The 22,251-nt window shown below is 45.8% G+C and overlaps 1 protein-coding gene and 1 long non-coding RNA gene across 2 annotated transcripts in view; one reads left to right on the forward strand and one right to left on the reverse strand.

Annotated features, from left to right (window-relative positions):
* Nucleotides 1-760: 760 nt before the first annotated feature.
* CLSTN2 (calsyntenin 2) overlaps nucleotides 761-22,251 on the reverse strand; it is a 623,511-nt gene continuing 602,020 nt past the window's right edge. Inside the window, exons 13-17 of the mRNA XM_046002347.1 lie at nucleotides 15,182-15,352; nucleotides 14,626-14,771; nucleotides 14,391-14,514; nucleotides 13,487-13,671; nucleotides 761-11,445 (exon numbers count right to left, since the gene is read on the reverse strand). Of these exons, the coding sequence (XP_045858303.1) occupies nucleotides 11,245-11,445; nucleotides 13,487-13,671; nucleotides 14,391-14,514; nucleotides 14,626-14,771; nucleotides 15,182-15,352 (827 nt within the window). The 3' untranslated portion in view covers nucleotides 761-11,244. The remainder of the gene's footprint in view (nucleotides 11,446-13,486; nucleotides 13,672-14,390; nucleotides 14,515-14,625; nucleotides 14,772-15,181; nucleotides 15,353-22,251) is intronic.
* On the forward strand, nucleotides 11,437-13,906 carry LOC123940056. Its single transcript, XR_006818025.1, has 2 exons — nucleotides 11,437-11,679; nucleotides 13,552-13,906. It is a non-coding gene; the product is annotated as an uncharacterized LOC123940056 (long non-coding RNA).

The following is a 22,251-nucleotide window of genomic DNA, read 5'->3' on the forward strand; positions in this document are numbered from 1 at the left end:
GAGACACAGCTGTAACTGTAACTCACAGAGCCCAGGGAGGTGCTCTGGGTCTCAACCAGATCTGGATGGGGAGGGGGGCCCATCCTTGGGGGGCTGCAGGGGCAAGGTGGAACCTGGGTGTGAGGAAAGGTCAGCATGGAGGAGCAGGAAAGAACAGGCTAGGACAGAGACCAAGCTGGGCTCAGTCCCACCTGCCCTCTGGCAATGCCCATAGAGCCTCTGAATCTCCCCGCTCATGTTACTGGTGAGAACTGCCTGCTTCCAGAAGTAAGACCAGACACGTAGGGCTCCAGCACTTTGTAGGCTCTAAGTACATGAAGCTTGTCTTTGTACTAGTCTCCAGTAAAAGGCTGCTGTGTTGTGTTCTGGGTGTATAACGGGTGCCCCAGTGGAAGCCTGACGGGGGCCAGCTCGCCATGTCACCACCCGTCCTGTCGTCCTGTCGCACTCCCCTCTCCGTTGCACACAAGGATTTAGGATGGAGGTCCAGAGAATGTTGACGGAACGAAGCAGTTCTCGGCACCCCGCCTCATCAGTCTGAAGGATAAAAACTCTCAGAGGTCATCTTTACTGTGAAATTCTAAAATCATATTTATTCTCCAATTCACAGAAAGTGTCGTAACGACCACCAGCATGAATCAGTTTGTAGGCATTTACAAGTCAAGGCTGAAAATAAATATCTGTCTGTGTCGAATAGGCATTTAACAAATTACTTGGAAACTGCAAGAATCTTAATTGTTAGAAATTTAAAGTTTTTGACTCAAACATGGGTAAAATCACAGTCGTGGGAAGAAGCCCAACAGATTCCTATGGTGGTTCTTACTTTCTTCCTATATCTTTATATACATGGAGATTCTCAGCGTCCTTCACTTTGCATCAGCCCGGAGTGGACAGGACAGGGGTTCAATGAGGAGAGGGGCTGAGAGGTGTGGGGAGGGGAAGGGGCATTTTCTCTGATATCTTTGATTGGGCAACCTCATTCATTGAGCAAGATGACACCATGCTCTCCTGAAATGAAATTATATAAATGCATACAGTCCTTCTAACGAGATACTCCAAAGTTTGCATTGTTTCACATCATACACAATAGTATGTTTAGCAAATAAACACATTATCTAGATGAAAATTATTCATCTGTTGGAGGCAGCTGGGAGAACTCAGAAGTCTGACATGCATCAGGCACACACTGGCTCACCCCTTGAGGTGGCATCTCTAGATCCGGATGATGGGAAGGGCTGAGAGAAGAGATCACTAGATGCCTTAGACTGTCTGAGCCTAGAGTTGCTACCTTTAGTTCCCAAATTGTGCCCGAAGTTAGCAACACACCACAGCATTGCACCAAGTGCTTAGGAAATAGCAGATGAAATAGGAGGGGAGCCCCCAGCCCTGTCCCTGTAGAAATAGTTTGTTAGGTGTTATGCGGGTAAGGTCTAAGTGATACAGACCAGCTCTATGCTGCATCCTATCTAACTGTTACAGACCCACTATGTGTCGCATCCTAAGTGCTACTGACCCACTACGTACAGCATCCTGGCAAGAGCCTGCTGCTGGCTGGACACGGCTCTGAATCTGTAAGTTCAGGAAGTCCTCTCCTCATTTATGTTGTGATGATCTAGGAGGGGCATGTGGCTGACCTGCTTCCCTATGGCTCATTTAATTTGATTTATCAGTGAGTACTGAATCTTTACCATGTAGTGACAAGCTGGACCTTCCATTTCCAACTGCTTACTAAACTCCTACTACGTACCAGTCACCATTCCCAGTGCTCTGAGAGCTAAAAGTAAATGAGGACAATAAGAAAAAGTGTAACCTCCAAACCTGCCCTTCTGAGGAGTTGAAAATGTGTTGGGATCATTGACATCTTTTCATCTTACTTACTTCTGTATTTTATGTATGTATGTATGTGTATATATACACACACACACACATATACAGAAATATATATATATATGCATATGACACACATCAATCTCTGTCCTTAGCCTACTTGTCAGCCTACTGATAACTTATATTTAATGCATGAACTAATTTTCTAAATGAGTGCCCCACCAAGCATTCTAAATCTTACCTTACTGACATTTATAATGCCCATGGCAACAACACAACACACCTAACTCTAACACCTACAGATTTCTTTAAAAGGCAACCAACTTCTATGTGCAGTTTCTTTTCTAAAGTCACCAGCTGGCTTTCTTCAATTTCCTTTCCACATTGTCCAGCTGAGGGCACCAACAACTTTCTTGGAAGCCACCAAGGTCAGGATGGAAGCAATCAGGTGGACTGATCCATCATGACTAGTTCAATTAAGAAGGAAATTACCTTTGAACAGGTCGGACTTTGGAGGCATTGATATGACTGCCTCTGCATCACACCGCCGGGCTTCCCCAGAGTTTGCTGAAACTTGGATACAACTCTTGAGTCCAGAGCAATGCTCTGGCTTCCCAGATGAGTGTGTTCCTGTTCTGTCACTCTTCCCCAGCCTCATCGGCTCCCTCTCTAACTCTGCATCTGCTTTCCCCTCAATCTCTCTCTCTCTTTGCCTTTTGAGTGTTCAGCCCTGGTATCAAGTCTAACTTTCTAATCTTCCAAAAGCATTTGCCTTATTTCCACCATTTGACGTTTACAAGAGAAGATGTGTGTGGCCTCTTCTGAATCCTATACTTTGGTCGCTCCTTTGCAGCTTACAGAGGAGCTGGGGGTGTGTTTCTCATTGCCCAGGAGGGATGGACTTTTGTCTACAGGGGTGTGCACGCTATATTCCTATCTGTAACTCACAGGCCCCAGTGGAGCCCTTTGTCACAGAAGCCCTAACAAGCCCTTCCTAAGGACAGCTGACTCCTGGCCCTTCCCCTGGCTGGACTCTAGCTGAGCCCTGTGTTTGGTTCTCTGCTCCTGCACACAGACACGGCCTGTGGGCTCCTTTCTCTGATAACTCTTTCTGCTGGGAAAGAGCTCCTACCACAGTGTGTGAGTGAGTGTGTGAGTGTGTGTGCCATTTCTATTCTGAAACGCTCAGAAAAGCGTCTGGGTAGCAGAGATGCATTTTCATTTCAGGATAAGCATGAACAAATGTTAAAGCCAGCACATTTCCATTGCCTGGGATTAATGTACGCCATCTGGGTTTTGGCTCTCCTCACGTCTCTTGTCCTCTTTTCCTTTGTCTGTTGGGGGTCGAGCTTCACCTTGACCGTTCTTTACAGAAAGTCTGTCAAAAGGGGCTGCAGAGCAGCACAGGAGTGTAGTCATTAACAGATTAGGACCCCTTCTCAGTCAGGATGCTGCCCAGGACCTAGAGGATGGAGCAAGTGGGCTTCTCAAGGCCCGTCCAGCTGCTCTGTGCTAGGGGCACAGACCTTTTACTGGTTATGGATAGGAAGGGGCTGTTCTCCATCAACCCATTCCCGTTCTTTTTCTGCCCACTCCTTTCTCTGATTTAATGAAGGATCAAAACCTATATATTAAGAGAAAAGATGGTGAACTCTTTTTCTGTTGAAGCATCTTAATTTTTCGCATCCTATCCATTTGGAGGTCAGGTGATCTCTGGTATTCTGTTTCATTGACCATTCATCAAGCCCGTGCTGTGGGCCAGGTGCTGTGCTAAGCACCCGCAGTGCTGGGATAGGCAAGTGACTCTTCTTGCCTTGACGAGGGAGCCTGTGACGGCAGATGTGGCAGGAGCAGAGGCCATACAGCCTCACACAGCCATGTTTTCTGGGGCCTGGTCAGGGTTCATTCCACAGCCAGTTCTCATGGAGTGGGTCTCAGACTCTGGAGATGTAACAGCTCCACAGTCCAAAGGCAGCAGCTCCTCTCTGCTGCTCAGAGTGGGAGGGACCGGCTGACGTGGAGACACCATTCTCCCCTGTTTCTGACAAATGCAAATGGCTGGTATGGTCTGCACAGTGACACGCCTTGTGTGTCTCCCCTCTGTCTAGTCTTCCCAGTGAACGCCCCTCATACATTCTCTCTTGGTCTGGTGTCCTGGCTAGATTGGAGCTCCTGACCGCTCTGACTGAACACAGATCTAAACTTGCCAATGAGAACAGAGCCCTTTCCGCTCCCAGAACTACCCGAGGCCTCTCCACTCACATCCTGCCATCCCATTCCTCGTCCTTTCGTCCCTTGGGGGGCTTTGTAATAAGTGACTTAACTTCAGGAAAACGAAATTGTCTTAAGGTCTTGGGAGAGAGATGTTGCATCAGAGAATTTGCAAAGAGAGGCCAGGCTGTAAAGAAGGTTCTTCTGGACCTAAGGGACATGAATGTGAAGAAACTCCCCTCTCCCCTCTGCTCTCTCCCACACTTCTCACAAACAACTGACAAACTCTCTTGATTCTTTTTAGCATAATCTAATGTGAAGACCTTTCCATAAACTGGGCTGGAGACATGGAGGTATCTTTTAGGGCATTTGGGGGAGAACTCAGCAAGGACAGGGCACGTAGGACCAGGAATGTGTCCCTAATCAAGAGGGAACTGGGTTTTTAGGAACTGAACAGCAGGCATGAGCTCTCTAAGGCCATGTGCCTGGGTTCCCTTCCAGACCACTCCACCTCGTCCTTCCACCCCAAGACCTAGCGCCCCAGTTCTCTGACTCCCAGCAACCCTTACATGAGGACAGATTCTATACCAGAGGTAGATGTAAGTGACTGATAGAATGCCAATGAGTTTCTCCCAAAAGGTTGTAGACTTTTGCAGAGCATAAGCCATGAATCAAAAATCTAAATCAATAATTGGCAGACCTCAGGCTTCTGAGAGGTAAGGGAGAAGGGCACTGATAGGGATTGGTACGTTTGCAGGTCTTAGAGGTTTGAAGGCCAACATAGATTCTGCCTGTGGAGAATGCTGCAGGTTTGTTTTGGGTTTTGTTTTCTACTTTCAGTAACATCCGGAATGAGCTTCTGCCCTTCCAAGAAAAGCCATTCATTCTGTATCCAGTTCTGTGTTGGGACTGTGATGCTGCATGACCCCATTGTATTAGAGACGGAGCAGCCCTGCAGTAAAGCCGGCAGTGTCCTTAGATGACCCCACTCCACTTTGGGGGCCTGGCGGCTCCACAGCGTAGATGCTGTGTGGGGACCTCTTCTCCTGTTGATGTAGGGACACTGCTACGGTTTAATCATTTCCCCTAAAATATGACCCTTCAGGAGTCTGCTTGTCAATGAGAATCTGGAAGGCGGCCTCCCTAGGGATGGGCAGCCTCACTACAGCCTTCTCTTGACCATGTCTCTAGGATTGAAGGAGGCCAAATGAGTGGGATGTAACTCCTGCCCCAGGGAAGGAATGGAGTTGGTATTAGGCCCAAGGTTCCTTGAAATCACTGCTTCAGGGAATATGGACTAGAGTCTGGAGGGCCCTGGAAGGTTCATGGGAGCTCTGCTTTCACCCCCGTCTCTTCTACATTAGTAATTGACTCTCTCATCCTATTAATCATCTCTTTCCCGAGTCAGTGAAAGTCATCCTCATCCTGTATATCAGTGGTTTTCAAACCTTAGAGAGCATCAGGATCAGAGAGCCTTCAAACATACACTGCTGGGCCCACCCCTGGTTTCTGATGTAGTAGTTCTTGGGTGGATCCCAAGAATTGGCATTTCTTACTCATCCCCAGGTGCTGCTCTGGTCCAGGGATGTATCTTGAGAGCCTCTGATCTACAGTGTCCTGTGACCCCTTAGCAGGTCCTCCAAAGTCAGGCCCTTCTTCCCTCCTCCACTCTGACTTCAGACCTCAGGGTGTTCCTTCACGTCAGGCTTTTCGTGTCTTTGGAACTCGGCACATACCGGCCCCTGTACCTGGCTTACTTTCCAGGTCTGACTGCCTGGCGTCTTCATATTGAAGAACTTCCTTTTGTCTAATTTCACTGAATCTCAGCCATCAGCCATGTGATATCCACCTTGTAAGCAGGGTGACTAGCTTTCATCCATAAGTGATCTGGGTCAGGCTGGGGCAGAATTAGAAACATGTAGGGAAAGCATTGCCTGCTTGCCTAGAGCTCTCCTCTATTGGCCTTGGCAATGTGTGTGAGGGCTCCTAGAATCACACTGGCCTTCTAACTTAGGGAGGAGAACCGCCAAAGCAAGTTACCTCCCTCCCCCAACTCCAAACTTCTGTCTGCACCAGTCCCAACTGCTGTCAGACAGCCTCCAATACCATAAAGGAAGCATGCCAATAGCTCGTGAGACGGGGAGACTTGTCTGGGCAGGGCCCATTCATCCACCATTCCCCTGTTTCTGGCACAGGGCCTGGCACACCATGGGCACTCAGCAAGGATTTGCTGAATTACATTGAAGGTAGCTGTAAACCCAGAATCCCATCTGTTCACTAACGGCATCCAGGAAATGTTGGATTGCTTTCTGGGGTGCTGGGGAGGTACCTTCTTGTGTCTCTTTGTGTCGTCTTGGGACAGAGTTAGACTCAAGTTTGACTTCTAGTCCATAGCCCTTGTAAAGCCAACTCTCCTTTGTAGTTGGGGCCAGAAAGAAAACTAGAGCAAGATTTACAAAGTAGGTACAGAATAAATTTATAAAATTAAATAAATAAAGGCAGGGCAGTGAAGGTGCTGGAGTTGACTTCAAAATGTTCACTGCTCATTTCCTTTGCCTACAGCTGGGCAGCGGAAAATGATTACGTGAAAATTAAATTGTGCCAAGGGCTTTGGCTTGTCAGCCTCAATAAAAGTCTGATGCAGGTAGAGGATTCTGTACCATCCGTAGCCCTCCAGAGTATTTTGCAGGGCCTTTGGGGATCCCCCAAAGGCTTGAGAATGAACTTCCCTGAAAATCATGTACTTTTCACTGGTAAATTCTTTCAAAGAATTAAACCCACTCCTTCACTTTTTTTCTTGAAACTGATTTGGTTAATTTCATTGAAAGGATGGATACGAAAAAGTCCTCTTTTCTTCCTCTTGCTAATATTGAATCATAGAGCCACAAAGACGGCTAATTTTGAAATGTGCTGGGTAGGGCTTTCTACTGATTATGTTGCTATTGATTCAAACAGTCAAAAGTCTTTAGGATCATTTTTAGAGCAATGGCATGAGCAGGACTGAAATGGAAATCAGTCCAAGATAATGAACACCCCTGCTTAGAAATCATTATGGGCTGAGTCATGCTGGGAATGCGCTGTGCCTGGGAGTTGGCCCTGAGCTCAAGGGGGTTAGCGCTGAGTGGTCAGTCAGCTCCTGTACCCAGGGCTTGGTGTTCTCAATAAATGCTTGCCTGTGTTCAAGTCAATTTGACCAATAACAGGTGTTCTTTGTTATTTTCTCGCTGGGACATGGACATTTAAAAGAGCTTAATTAAGGACTATGGAGTTGTTTGTTGTTCATTTTGGAGGCAAAGAACACTTGGGTAGTTGAAGGAAGGGTGTAGGCAATCTACTTTCCTTTGGTAAATGGAAGACTGCTTTCCTTGAATGTATGGTAGAGGTGACCCACAGGTCAAATCTGGCAGGCTGCAGGGTTTTATATGGCCCATGGGCTCAGAAGAGTTTTTCAACTTTTAAATGGTCAAAAGTAAAAATCAAAAGTAAGAAAATTTCATGATGTGTGAAAATAATATGGATTCAGACTTTCTGCTTTTTCAGTATTCATAAATAATTTTTTTTGGAACATAGCCATATCCATTCATTTATGTATTGTCTGTGGCTTGTTTCATGCTACAGTGGCAGAGCTGAATACTTGCAACGGAGACCATATGGCCTGCAGAACCCAAAATATTTACTGTCTGGCTCTTTATAAAGTTTGCTGACATCTGCTGTATGTATAGGCATGGAGGACATTGCTTCCCGCCAGGAGACCTCTCCCTGGAGGGTCTGTTTCCACAAGGTACAGCTTTTGCTACCTGCAGAGATGTGGGTCCAAACCCTGCTTAATAGGATGATTGAGAACAGTCAAGAAAGCAGTAATGAAATACGATTCCACTCAAATCACATTTTTGTTATCTACAGAGATTTGGACTCGGTCAGATTTAAAGCATTTGATTAAGATACTAGAATATACTTTTGGTGTCAAGACAGGTCACCGACTGGTTGATTGCTTTACTCCGTTGGGTAGCTCATTCTGTACTGGCCTTTTCCACTTCAACCTCTTCTTCCTCTTCCTCCCTGTCACCTGAATTGCTTAAGAGGTTTCAGCCTATTTTCCAGCTCCAGAGAACAGAATCTGGTCATCCTCTTGGCAAGATAAGTAATGGTCTGGCCTGTGGCCAACCTGGTCCGCTGTTCCTCTAGGGTGTAAGCTATGCATCTGCTGCTTCTGATGTCCGGATGAGAGGCTGCATGGTGTCTGGGCCATCTGGGAGTTCTGGTTCCTGGACACCAGCATATGGAGCCTGGAAAATGCTGGGCTGATGAATGACATCTTTCGCTAGTTATTAGAATAACTGGTGGAGGGCAAGTTACTTTACTCACCACTCACCTGAATAGTCCCTGAAGCTTCTGCTACTTTTATACAATCACTCCTTCTGGTTGAATAGGGCACTGGGGTCATGATAAATGCCCACTGACCAGCATTACTATTCTGCCTCATCTCTGGAGCTGACATGCAGTCTGACTTCACACAACAAGAGTTGACGGAGAGGGTCCTGACTTATAGTTCCTATTGCTTCTCTACATCAGTCTAGTCATACGTGATTCAACCCTGTGTCCTTAGCCAAGTGCCACTTTCGTCTGCTCTCCCAATACCCTCCCCACATTATGCTCCAAATGACCCGCTCACCCATGAGTGAGTGATGCAACCACTGGGGACAGCCGGAGGGCGCGAGGAAACCCCTCCCGCCTACAACCAAACCCAAAGGACTGCAAGGTGCTCTCATGAAAATCAGACTTAATTTTAAAGAGAAATTCAGTTGAAAAAGAATTGGTTGTGACAAGCAGCGGGTATCACATGTAAGTGATGAATCACTGAATTCTACTCCTGAGACTAATATTATACTCTATGTTTAGAGAATTTAAAAACTTGAAAAATTAAAAAAAAAGTTCTTATAACAACACCAAAAAATTAGTTTCGGACCATAAATTTGCTTTTACTGCCATAATTTTGGGAGAATTTTGTTAGCTCCTAAGTGCCCAACTGGAGAATCGTTTTTTATTTAATGACAGGAATGATGGGGACTAAGCAGTGTTAGAGATTTTCTCATTGTAGATGTGCAGACACAGCCTGATAGAAAAAGGGTGTTTTGGTTGGGAGAACTCACTGAAGTGTCTATTTCCAGTCAATGAATATAAAATCCCAAACTTCTGCCTGCATTTTTCCCTGAGAAGGGAAAAAATAAGAGCACTGATTTTGTGATTGTGTGCCTCTTCCTCCTATGACTTCTCTCCCTGCTCTGTGTCTGTTTCATTTAATTTCTATGCCTGTTGGTTCCCCCTGCAATGATTATCTCCTTGGAGGGGAGGCGCTCATCTTACTGAGCTCTAGTATTTCATAGGGCTGCTGGTTGAGTGCTTAGCACATAGTAGGTCCTCAGCAATGCCTGTGAGCTGTATAAATAGGAGTATACGTAAAAGCGGGGTGGTGGACACTGCACCAAGAGTGGAAGGTGGGGAGTCTGGTCTTATCTCTAACTCTGAATGGCTCTGAGCAAGGTGCTGAAGCTCTGAACCCCAAAATATGCCTGACAGTAGTTGTCCCAACTCCCCAGTGGAATTGTGGTGAGGCTGAACGGAGGGAACAGATATGCAAAAAACCACTTTCAGTGGTGGAAAATCTGCATCAGGCTTGAATCAGAAGGTTGCAGGGGCCGGTCATGGATGGAGGTCAAACTAGAGGACACTGATGATGGACCCCCTTAAGCTGTTTCAGTGACATGGGGGAATAGTTGAATTCTCAACTTTCTTTTGAACCTGAATGCCGCTGTGCCTAGGGGCCAGGCTCTATGCCTCTGCCGGTAGGGGCTGGGCTGGGGGAGGATGGGAGGACAGGGGCAGATTGTACAGACTGAGGACAAAGACAGAGACATTCAAAACAGTCTCAGAGCCTTATGGAAGTCTTAGAATGGCCCTGTTTTTGCCTGCTATTCTCCTGGTCACAAAAGAGCACAGACAAGTTACTATAGCAACAGTTCTCCTCTTGCCGTGTCCATGTTAGGATGGAGGTGGAAAAGATTTTCTTATTAAAACAAGAAAGAAAGAAATTAGGTTTTCGGATATATTTGCTCTCCACCCAAAGTGTTGCTCCTTTTATGAGAACAATAAAGAAGCAGCTGTTACTATCACAGATATGCTAATTCCTCGCATTCAAGTCTCCAAACTTCCATTTTGGATTCGGCACGGTTGAAAACAGTCCAGATACATCTGAGAGGGATGCACTTTCTCAGGAGGCAAAACAGCATGAAAACAGGTGACGCATCTGAGGCTAGATGCTGAGAGCCTTGTCAACCTCCGGCTGCCTTCTGGGTGGGGTGACCCCATCACCCCATCCCCCAGTTCTGCTCCTCATATCAGCCCCTCCTTCTGGTCCCTGGGTGCATTCTTGTCATGCTGTCGCGTGGGGCAGTGCTCTGTGGAATGCTTCCTGGTTCCTGTGATACCGTGTGGGGGCAGCCCCCAACAGGACAGCCAAGGCTGGCTGCCAGAGCACTCTGGCTGGGGACCGGTCCCTGCTGTGGCCAAGGACCTCTTCATCTAAGCTTACATGACCTCAGAAAGGACAAAGGGAAAGGCTCTCCAAACTGGGGAGAGTGGGTGCGTGCGTGTGCATGACCCTTTCCCTATACATTAATTCTGCCTCAACAAGGACTTTCCTGTAAGAACGGAGACCTCTTGTGTGTGTTATCTGACCATCTTGCCTGTGTGGAGCCACCCTGAAGAGTCAGGTAAGGAGAAACTGCTGGTCTGTGTGGAAGAGGAGACGGGCAGGTGCACACACAGCGAGCTGGAACCCAAGGGCCCTGGGCACAGGGAGTCCGGGGGAGGTGAGCGACATAAAGGCTGACTTTCTCCCTTGCAGAGAAGAGCACAGGCAGAACTCTGCAGTCTGGCTGACAGGATGCTGGCTGAGCCCAGGGCAGACGTGGGGGGCTACAGGACAAAGTCCCCCTGGAAGTTCCCACTAATGACAACCCTGGGATTCTTTGACCCTTTGCAGGGCTGGGACCCAGGGAGTGCCCAAGGCCTAATGGGTGGCTTCCAGGACGCTGGGGGAGGCCTGCCCAGACCTGTCCTAGGAATCAGGCGACCTGTGATAGACTTGGGTGTATATCGGGTGGGGCTTACAAAAGAGACGTGTGGGAGGGCATAGGCAGCAGGAAGCTAGTAGGGCAGGGCCGAGTCGTCCCACTCCAGCTGGGTGTGCCTGGCTCCGCTCTGCCCGTGTCTGCCCTTGCCCATCCCTTCCTCCTCCTCTTCGTCTTCGCTGTCCTCTGACTCACTGCTGCTGGAGCTCACGTCTTCCTCCTCCTCCTCCTCCTCCTCCTCCTCAGTTTCTTCTCCACGCCCTCGTTCTTCATGTTTCTGGATGTTGGGGAGAGAAGGGACATGTTCATTAGGGGCGAACAAAAACTACTTTGGAACTTACATGTTTCTCCCTCCACTAAGGCAACATTTCGAACCGCTGGAATTCCTTTGCCTTCCTGCTAAACCCGTGGCACTGGGACAGGCCTCCTGAACAGGAAGTCCTCTGGTGAAAGCCGAATCAGAGGGCTAAGGACCAACGAGAAAGAGCAAATTCCAAGATCTGGACTCAAGGTAAATGGTGGGTTTTAAACACAAGACATCGAAGCCAGTCCCTTTCAGGCCAGGGTTTGCTTTCCCGCATTTCTGGAGCCTCTCTGTATGGAGCTTTCCAAGTTTTAAGTGTAGCTTAAATGCTCTTTTCTCACGGAGGAGCATTCAGCCCATTTCTGGGTGAAATCATATTCTCTGGGAGCAGATGGTCTTCTAAGCCAAGCCTCGGGTGCGCTGCTCCTCGGAAATATTCCTTCAGAAAGGAAAGTTCACAATCTGCATTTTCCATGCCCCCCTCGCTCTCTGAGACTTATGTCCTCAAACTCAACCTCACTCTTTTCCAGTTCCAGTCCTGCCCGATTTTTGGTGAGTCTAGCAAAATCTTAGTTCTGGATTTACATTTTGAGTTGATGAAAGAGCCACAAGAGATGTATGCCCTTGCATGGTTGCCTCCCCTCCCTGGAGTGGCTTCTTTTCTACCTTGCCTGCCCGCCCCTGTTCTAACCCATTCCTCAAGGCCTCCCTTAGGCTAACCTCCTCCAGGAAATCTTTTCTGAACACTGCCACCTCGATGGCTCTCCCTGCTCATGCTTCACTGACCTTCGGTAGCAGCAGTTTAGCCCTCAGTAAGAACACTCATGCCCGGGGCTCACACTACTTTAGGCCTCAGGGCTTGTTTCCCACAGCCAAGGCTCTGCTCTTGGAGGGTGGAAATGCTGGTGTGCCCTGGGGCATGCTCAGCACTATACCTACACCCTAAGCTACAAGCTGAGTTACAGTGGCAATGCTGGCTAGGATACCAGAGCATGAGGCCAACTCAGGAAGACCTTGGGGACCACATTGGGAGAACCTTCATGCCTCAGTGACTCCTTCTGATCTTCCTCTGCTTTTCTACTCCTGCCTCTGCCACCACCGAGGACCCATGGGCAGCCCAAACGGCACTGTGGTATTTGTATGTCCAGAGCTGGGGCCTTAGACCCTCGTGGGTGGATGCTGGAGGTTGCTGGCTAACGGAAATGATAGGACGTTAGGATCCAGCAACCTTCAGTTAAATATTGGCACTGCTGGGGCGCCTGGGTGGCTCAGCGGGTTAAAGCCTCTGCATTCGGCTCAGGTCATGATCTCAGGGTTCTGGGATCGAGCCCCGCATCGGGCTCTCTGCTTGGCTGGGAGCCTGCTTCCTCCTCTCTCTCTCTCTCTGCCTGCCTCTCTGCCTACTTGTAATCTCTCTCTGTCAAATAAATAAATCTTAAAAAAAAAAAAATATTGGCACGGCTACTACCAGCTATCTTTCCCCGTGCACTTGGTTCCTACTCAAGAAGTGAGGATGAGAATCTCTGTTTCACAAGGGGTGGTATATACAGAGCACCCTGTGCACTGTCTGACTTGATGGGGGCTCAGTGAATGGCAGGTATTGCTGTTGTGTTTTTGTTTTAGCCTATCTGAGCCTTTAAGTGAGCTCTGCAGGCAGCATGGAGCAAAGCCATCTAATTTACACTGTTAATCAGGAATTCAACACTGAGTCTTTAAGTGTTAGTCAGCTTTGAGTTAAATACTATGGGGGAGGCAAGGGAGAGACACCACATGGCTCCTTGCCTTAAGAAATGTCTGGTTCTGTTGGTAGGGTGAGAGCAATTCATGTATTTTTAATCAGTGAATGCAGCTGATGGGAAAATACGGTCCCTGCAGGTGGAGTGGGCTGAAGGTGCTCAGAGAAGGCAAGGGTCAGTGGGCTGGGCTAGTTGGGGCAGGGTTTCCAGCACGGGAAGATGGAGCTGGGGGAGGGGAAGCATCCTCCTCAAGATTCCAGCCCCTGTCTTAGGATTACCTCCATGGGGTTGACTGTGATCGTGAGCGCAGAGTCGTCCCAGTCCATCTCCGCTTCCTTGGCAGCCTCCGTCTCCTGGGTGAAGTGCTGCTGGGCAATCCGGACCCGGTACACGCCCATGGCCACGACAAACACCAGCATGCACACAGAAATGATGATGACCACTGTGGCGATGCTTGGGACCACTGGAACCAGGAAGGAATCCACATGATGTGATAAACAGACTAGCTCAGTCTTGGGATAGAATATGAAGGAAACACCCATGTGTAGGTTAAAATCTGCCCTACCACTTCTCAGCTGTAGCTAGAACTCTGGGCCAGCACGTCACCCTGCCGGGGTTTCATTCTCTTCATCTCTATAATGAATTTACTAATTCTTACCCATGGGTACTTGTGAGGAATAAATCAAGTATTTGATGTACATTCTCTTCTACCTTTTGCTTTCCCCTCAAATTCTGGAGCGGGGGTGGGGAGCTTCCACTAAGAGCCCAGCACTGTGGAATTTCACAGGGACAGACACACCAGACAGTGATACAAATGGCAAGACTAGAAGTGAAGTAAGGATGAGGGATTGCAGTATGGGGTGTGTGTGTGACAGCACATAGGAAGGGGCTCGGGGGAAGCATCACATAGGCTGTGGCTCTGAATCAGGCCTCATAGGACTTGGAAGACTTCACCCCAGCACTCTGTGCCAACCTCTGTTATAATGCACTTGTAACTTCTTTCCCTAACTAGCCCCTTACTGAGGCTGTGAGGACCTCCAAGGTAGGGCCCACAACTTGCCCATTCCTGGGCCCTCCTTCAGTTCTGGGCACCTATGGCTGCTGCACCACACCTGTTAGTGGATGGTCTTAAAGCACCATGACCAGCTGATATTCTGGGGTCCTTCCTCCCACACCACCTACCTGAACCGCGCTGGATGCTGTTCTGGGACTCAGGGTGGTGGACAGACTGAAGGAAGGGAGGCTGCACAAGAAGGTGGTTGATGTGCTCCTTGTCTGAGACTCTGGCCTCATGGAGGACGCTGACCTAGGAAGAGAAGGGAGAGGTGCTGCTGACCAGGAGTGGCAGGTGGACCCAAACGAATGAGGAACAAGTGGATGACTCTGAAATCCCCCAGTGATGGCAGGACCCACTCACCTCCATGTTGAACTCGTTGCTAGCATAACGTCCATTGAGTTCTGAGCACTGGACTCTGAACCGCCGGGCCTCGAGGGAACTTGGATGCCAGTTGCGGTAGCGGATGTGATGCAACACCTGCTCATAGCGACCCATGGAGCCCACACCTGTCATAAGAAGGTAGAGGATGGGGGCGATACAGGATGTGGCTGCTGGGACTTGTGGTTCTCCTGAATTTATCCAGAGTATGAGTTTAAGATGTTTAGTGGCAGATGATGCATGGATACAGATGTTCTAAGGAGCCAACTGAACTGACCCACAGGCTTTCCAGATGCATTAGGCTCTGAGCAGGGTGGTCCCATCCCGTCAAACGCTGCTATAATATTTGCTGAGATCAAACATAAGGGAAAGCATGCACCCACTTTCTATGTAGCTCACTGAAGGAGGGGCTAGCAGTCCATGCTCTGAGGTCAAAGGTCCCTAACTGACACCTCCTCTACAGAGCACCAGGACACTCACGACTCCAGCACGAAGGTACTCAGAGAGCACCAGGTCAAGGGACTGAATATGCTCTTACCATAGATAGAGTAGCCTGCTGTGGAATTGGTGGCATCCAGGTGTTGCTGATGGAGCTCACTGTGGTTGAGTTCCAAGCACTCCTGTCTTGGGTCCAGGTCCCCTCCAAGCACCAAAATGTCACAGAAATCTAAGTTGTGAAGCATTTCTTCTAAGACTGCTGATTTGGGGGCTGAGGGAAGATAGACAATACAGGCAGAAGGACAACTCAGACAGCTGGCTTGCATATCCTCTTCCTCCTCTGTGACTGCACACCAGGGTCAGACTGGGTCAGGAGAAGAGACTGTGCCATCCCAACCACCATGGCTCAGATGGATGCCCAGGCATGCCCTGAGGTTGGGTGGCATGGATTTGTGTGAAGAGCATGAACATAATAGTCAAAAGCTATGAATTTGTATACCGGCCATGGAGATACTTACAGTTAGATAACCTACACCTCTCAATTTCCTCATCAGTAAAGAGGGCAAGGGTCTTGAGAGGATTGAAGACAGTGTCTGGAGCCTTGTAAATGCTCAATAAATGACAGTTCTTATTTGGGACCAGGGAGAAGTGCCCTCCTGTCATGCTCTCCTCGTTTTCCCCATGTGGTCTTGGTGTGTGTATCTGTCACCCCAGCAGACCCTGAGTTTTTCAGAGGCAGAAGCACTTTTTGTTTGTTTTTGTTTTTAATGACCAATTCCTCAATATCTAACCCAGGGGCTCCTATGGAGCATACTGCTACATATTGCTCAAATAGAGAAGCAGAATTAATATAATTAAATGATTAAGTAAAACTGGTTACTTGGCAATCTCTTGGTCAGTCTAGCAATCCTGGCCTGATTTTATGACCCCAAATTTCCTAAAGAGACATCTGAGTATTTGAATGCTAGACACACTGGCATTCCTAGCTTAGAAGTGATTGGGACTTTTGGGGAAGATGGCAGAGTAAAAGGACCCTAAGTTTACCTCATCCCACAGATATACCTAGGTAATACCACATCAGTATAAATTGGAAAACAACCTGAAGGCTGGCAGAACAAATTCCACAACTAAATATAGGGAAAAGACACATGAGAGAGGATAGGAAGGGAAGAGATGTAGTCAGGAGCTGTGGGAAGGAGGGGTGCCACAGACATAGAAAGGAGAAAAACACAGATCCTCAACCAAACACTCCAGGCACATGGAAGACGAATCCCCATAATATTTGGCTTTGAAAACCAGCTGGGCATAATTTCATGATTTGTTACAAGCAGTAGGGCTTAACACCTAGAACATTAAAAATCAGTGGGTTTGGCTCTGGGAGAGTGGAAGATGAGAGGAAGCTCAGTCCCTTCCCCTATAGAGGAAGCACAACAAACAGCCTGTGAAAATATAGAAGAAGCAGTTTGAAAAATGCCTGGGTTATATGGAAGGGAGGTTTGTTTACTAATCTCAGAGCATGTGTCAAAGGGACAGATCACTGGGCAACTCTTCCAGGAATAAAGGGGCATGTGGGCACCCCCCCCCCCACTCCCCTGCCTAGAGACACAGACACCTGAGGGAACCAGCACTGTGCCAACAGATGCTACCTAAATTGCTAACAGTGCAACGATACCCAGGTTCTCTTGCAGGCATACCCTCTCCAGCCAGGCCTCCATGCCAGGTGGAGGCCTCCACTCCCTCCCACTGCACACCTGCACAAACCTTCCTAAAACCAAGTTCTCTGCACCAAGTTCTGCTGATCAGCCCCCTCCAATATGACTCTGGCCAGAGCCCCTCCAAACTGGTGCCACAGGCCTGGCACTGTGCAAGCTACCCTGAAAGGGACCAGCCCCAGTCCAAAGTGATTCCTGCCCTGGGGAGAGGGGAAGATAACCACACATACCAAGCCTCAGCCCCAACAGTAGGCTGGGGGCAGACCTCTGGTCTGACTTCAGGCCCCAACCACCAACCACTGTCTTAAGGATCAACACAAGGAAATCACCCTGCAGTTTTATGCTACTGTATCTCTGACAAATGCTTGGTCTGATTCAACTCAAGCCCAAGACAGGCCCAGACTGACTAACACCACAGGGAAAACCCTGCTCACAACAGGCAAAAAAAGCCATCGCAGACCACTGGGCTGAAGGCAAAAGCAGCTCAGCCATGGCTATAGGTCACACAGAACACACACATAGGAGATACTATTGAAGCCCCAGGTTCTGGTGAACAGGGGACACTATAAGGACATGTTGATTAGGCCACTACTTTCAAGAGCAGGAGACCTGCGGACAACACACAAAAACACAGAGGCATAGACAAAATGAGGGGAGAGAGGAAAATGTCCCAAATGAAAGAACAGAACAAAATCACAGCAAGAGACCAAGGCAAAAATGAAGAGTACTATCTCTGATAGAGAATTTAAAGTAATGGTCATAAAGATACTCTGTGGATGAGTGAAAAGAGTGGAAGACCTCAGTGAGACCTTCAACAAAGAGACAGAAAACAAAAAACCCATGAGAAATGAAGAACTCAAAAATGAAATTAAAAATACACTAGAGGGAATACATAAACTAGAGGTGGCAGAATAGGTCAGAACTTAAGACACAGGTCAGAGAACCTGGAGGACAGAGTAACGGAAAACAACCTGAATAGAGGGGAAGAAAAAAAATGAAAAGAGACTTAGGAAACTGAGTGTCACCATAAAACATAATAACATTTGCATTATAAGCCAGAAAGAAAAGAAAAAAAAAGGGAGCAGAACATTACAGTTGAAAACTTCCTAAATCTGGGGAAGGAAACAGAAATCCAGATCTAGGAGGCACAGAGGCACCTCTAACAGAATCAACCCAAGAAGGTCCACACCAAGACACATGATAATTAAAATGCCAAAGAATAGTGAGAAAGAATTTTATTTATTATTTATTTAAGATTTTGTTTGTTTATCGGAGAGAGCAAGAGATTGAGCTAGCGCACAAGCAGGGGAGTGGCAGGTAGAGGAAGAATTGGGCTTCCCACTGAGCAGGGAATCTGATGTGGGGTTCCATCCCAGTACCCTGGTGTCACAATGTGAACTGAAAGCAGATGCTTAACTGACTGAGCCACCCAGATGCCCCTAGTATTATTTTTTAGGGAGAGCGTGTGAGCAGCAGGGGAAGGGCAGAGGGAGAGAATCTTAAGCACGTTCCATGCTCCATGCAGAGCCCAACACAGGCTGATCTCACTACCCTGAGATCAGGACCTGAGCGGAAATCAAGATTCAGATGCTTATCCGACTGAGCCACCCAGGCACCGCAAAGAGAAAATTTTAAAACAGCAAGAGCAAAGAATAGAGTTACATATAAGGAAAACCCATAAGGCTAGCAGCTAATTTTTTAGCAGAAAGGTTGCAGGACAGAAGGGAGGGGCATGATATATTCAAAGTCCTGAAAGGGAAAAATCTGCAGCCAAGAATACTCTATCCAGCAAGGCTATAATTCAGAACAGAAAGAGAAGTAGAGTTTCCCAGAAAAACAAAAGTTAAAAGAATTTATGACAACTAAACCAGCCCTACAAGAAATGTTACAGGGGATTTGCTGCATGGAGTAAGAAAAGTAAGAAGCACAAAAGCAATAAAAATAAAGTATATCTGTAAAAATCAGTCAAGGGACTCACAAAATAAAAGGCTATAAAATATGACACCATGTACCTACACTGTGGGGGTGGGAGAGTGGAGTAAATAATGGATTCAAACTTAAGTGACCAACAACTTAATACAGATTGTTATATGCAGAAGATGGTATTTACAAACCTAACGATAACCATAAATCAAGAACAAGAAGAGATATGCAAAACATAAAGAGAAAGGAATCCAAGTATATTACTAAAGAAAGTCAATACCCCATGTGAGAAGAGAGCAAGAGAAGAAAGGAACAAATTAGAACTACAAAAACAACCATAAAGCAAGTAACAAAATGGCAATAAGTACATACCTATCAATAATTACTTTACATGGACTAAATGCTCCAACAAAAAACACAAGGTGATGGAATGGATAAAAACCCAAAATCTATCTTTATACTGCCTACAAGAGACTCATTTTAGACCTAAAGATACATGCAGATTGCAAGTGAGGGGATGAAAAAGCACTTATCATGCAAATGGAAGTGAAAAGCAAGCCAAAATAGCAATACTTGTATTTGACAAAATAGACATTAAAACAAAGACTGTAACAAGAGACAAAGAAGGACATTTCAATAATTACAGAGGGAAATAATCAAACAAGATGATATAACAATTATAAATATTTATATACCCAACATGGGAGCACTTAAATACACAGAGCAGCTAGTAACAAACAAAGGAAGTAATCAATAGTACAATAGCAGTAGGAGACTATAGTACCTCACTTACATTGATGGATACATTATCCAAACAGAAAATCATCAAGGTAATAGTCCTTTGAATGACACATTGGACTAGACGGATTTAACATACATTCAGAATATTCCATCCTAAAACAGCAGCATATACATTCTTTCTAGTGCACATGGAACATTCTCCAGAATAAATCACATAGTAGGCCACAAAACAAGCATAATAAAAAACATAATAATGGAGGTTAAATAATGGGCTACTAAACAATGAATGGGCCAACCAAGAAATCAAAGAGGAAATAAAAAAAAATACATGGAGACAAATGAAAACGAAACAGTCCAAAATTTTGGGATGCAGCAGAAGCTGTTCTAAGAGGGAACTTTATAGGGCTACTGCAGGAAGGAAGAAAAATCTCAAACAAACAACCTTCACCTTATGGAACTAGAAAAAGAAAAACAAACAAAACCCAGAACTATCGAAAGGAAATAATAATGACTAGAGCAGAAATAAATGATATAGATACTAGAAAAAAAAAAAATAGAACAGATCAATGAAACCAGGAGTTGGTTTTTCAAAAAGATCAAGAAAATTAATAATTAATAATCCTTTGTTACACTCATCCAAAAAAACAAAAACAAAAACAAGAGCTTAAAATCAGAAATAAAAGAGGAGAAAAAACAGCCAAGACTATGAAACACAAAGGGTTGTAAGAGAATGTTTATGACAAATCATATGCCAACAAATTAGATAACCTAGAAGAAATGGATAAATTCCTAGAAACCTATAACTTCTCAAAACAGAATGAGGGAGAAACAGAAAATCTGAGCATGCCAGTTACCAGCAATGAAACTGAATCAGTAACCAAACACCTCCCAACAAACAAATGTCCAGGACCACATGCTTCACAGGTGAATTCTTTTAAACATTTAAAGAGTTAATACCTATTCTCCTCAAATTATTCCCCAAAAAAAGTGAAGGAAAGCATCCAAATTCATGCTATGATGTCAGCATCACCCTGATACCAAAACCAGATAAAGACACTATCAAAAAATAAAACTACAGGCCCATATTCCTGATGAGCATAGATGCAAAAATCCTCAACAAAACATTAACAAACCAAATCCAACAATACATTAAAGAAATCAGTCACCATGGTCAAGTTGGATTTATTCTTGGGGTGCAAGAGTGGTTCAGTATTTGCCTATCAATGTGGTACATCACATCTTAATAAGAGAAAAGGATAAAAACCACATGATCATTTCAACAGCTGCAGAAAAAGCATCTGACAAAGTACAACATCCATTCATGATAAAAACTCTCAAGAAAGTAGGGTTAGAGGGAAGAAACTTCAATATAATAAAGGCTATATAGGGAAAACCCACAGGTATATCATATTCATTGGTGAAAAACTGAGAACTTTTCCCTAGACAAGAATATCCACTCTTACCACTTTTACTCAACACTACTGGAAGTCCTAGTCACAGCAATCATATAACAAAAAGAAATAAAAGGCATCCAAGATGGTAAGGAAGAAGTAAAACTTTGAGTATTTGCAGATGACATGGTACTATGTCTAGAAAGCCCTACAGATTCCACCAAAAAACTACTAGAACTGATGAATGAATTCAGTATGGTTGCAAAATAGAAAATCAATATACAGAAATTTCTTGAATTTCTATACACTAATAACAAAACAACAGAAAAAGGAAATTAAGAAAACAATCTCTTTGGAAGCCTGGTGGCTCAGTTGGTTAAGAGTCTGCCAAAAAATCCTAAAATTTGTATAGAACCAGAAAAGACCCTGAATCATCAAGGTGATATTGAAAAAGAAAAACAGAGCTGGGGCATCATGTTGCCTGACTTCAAGCTTTATTCCAAAGCTGTGATCACCAAGATAGCATGGTAATGGCACAAAAACAGACACATAGATGATGGAACAGAATAGAGAGCCCAGATATGGATGCCCAACTCTGGTCAAATAACCTTTAACAAGGCAGGAAAAAATACCCAATGGAAAAAAGACAGTCTTTTCAATAAATGGTGCTGGGAAAACTGGATAGCTATATACAGAAAATGAAACTCAACCATTCTCTTACACCATACACAAAGATAAACTCAAAAATGGATGAAAGACCTCAATGTGAGACAGGCATCCATCGAAATCCTAGAGGGGAACACAGGCAGTAACCTCTTCAATATTAGCCACAGCAACTTCTTTCAAGACATGTCTCCAAAGGCAAGGGAAACATGAGCAAAAATGAACTTTTGGGACTTCATCAAGATAAATAGCTTCTCCACAGCAAAGGAAACAGTCAACAAAACAAAGAGGCAACCCACAGAATGGGAGAAGATATTTTCAAATGACACTACAAAGAGCGGATATCCACGATCTATAAAGAACTTCTCAAACTTAACACCCAAAAAACAAGTCAAAAAGTGGGCAGAAGACTTAAGCAGAGACTTCTCCAAAGAAGACATACAAATGGCTAACAGACACATGAAAAAGTGTTCATCATCATTAGCCTTCAGGGAAATTCAAATCAAAACCACATTGAGATACCACCTGACACCAGTTAGAATGGCCAAAATTAACAAGGCAAGAAACAACGAATGTTGGAGAGGATGTGGAGAAAAGGGAATGCAAGTTGGTGTAGCCACTTTGGAAAACAGTATGGAGGTTCCTCAAAAAATTAAAAATAGAACTACTTTATGATCCAGCAATTGCACCACCGGGTATTTACCCCAAAGATACAGATGTAGTGAAAAGAAGGGCCATCT

This window comes from Meles meles, chromosome 4 (genome assembly GCF_922984935.1).
Source record: "Meles meles chromosome 4, mMelMel3.1 paternal haplotype, whole genome shotgun sequence".
Lineage (NCBI taxonomy): Eukaryota > Metazoa > Chordata > Mammalia > Carnivora > Mustelidae > Meles > Meles meles.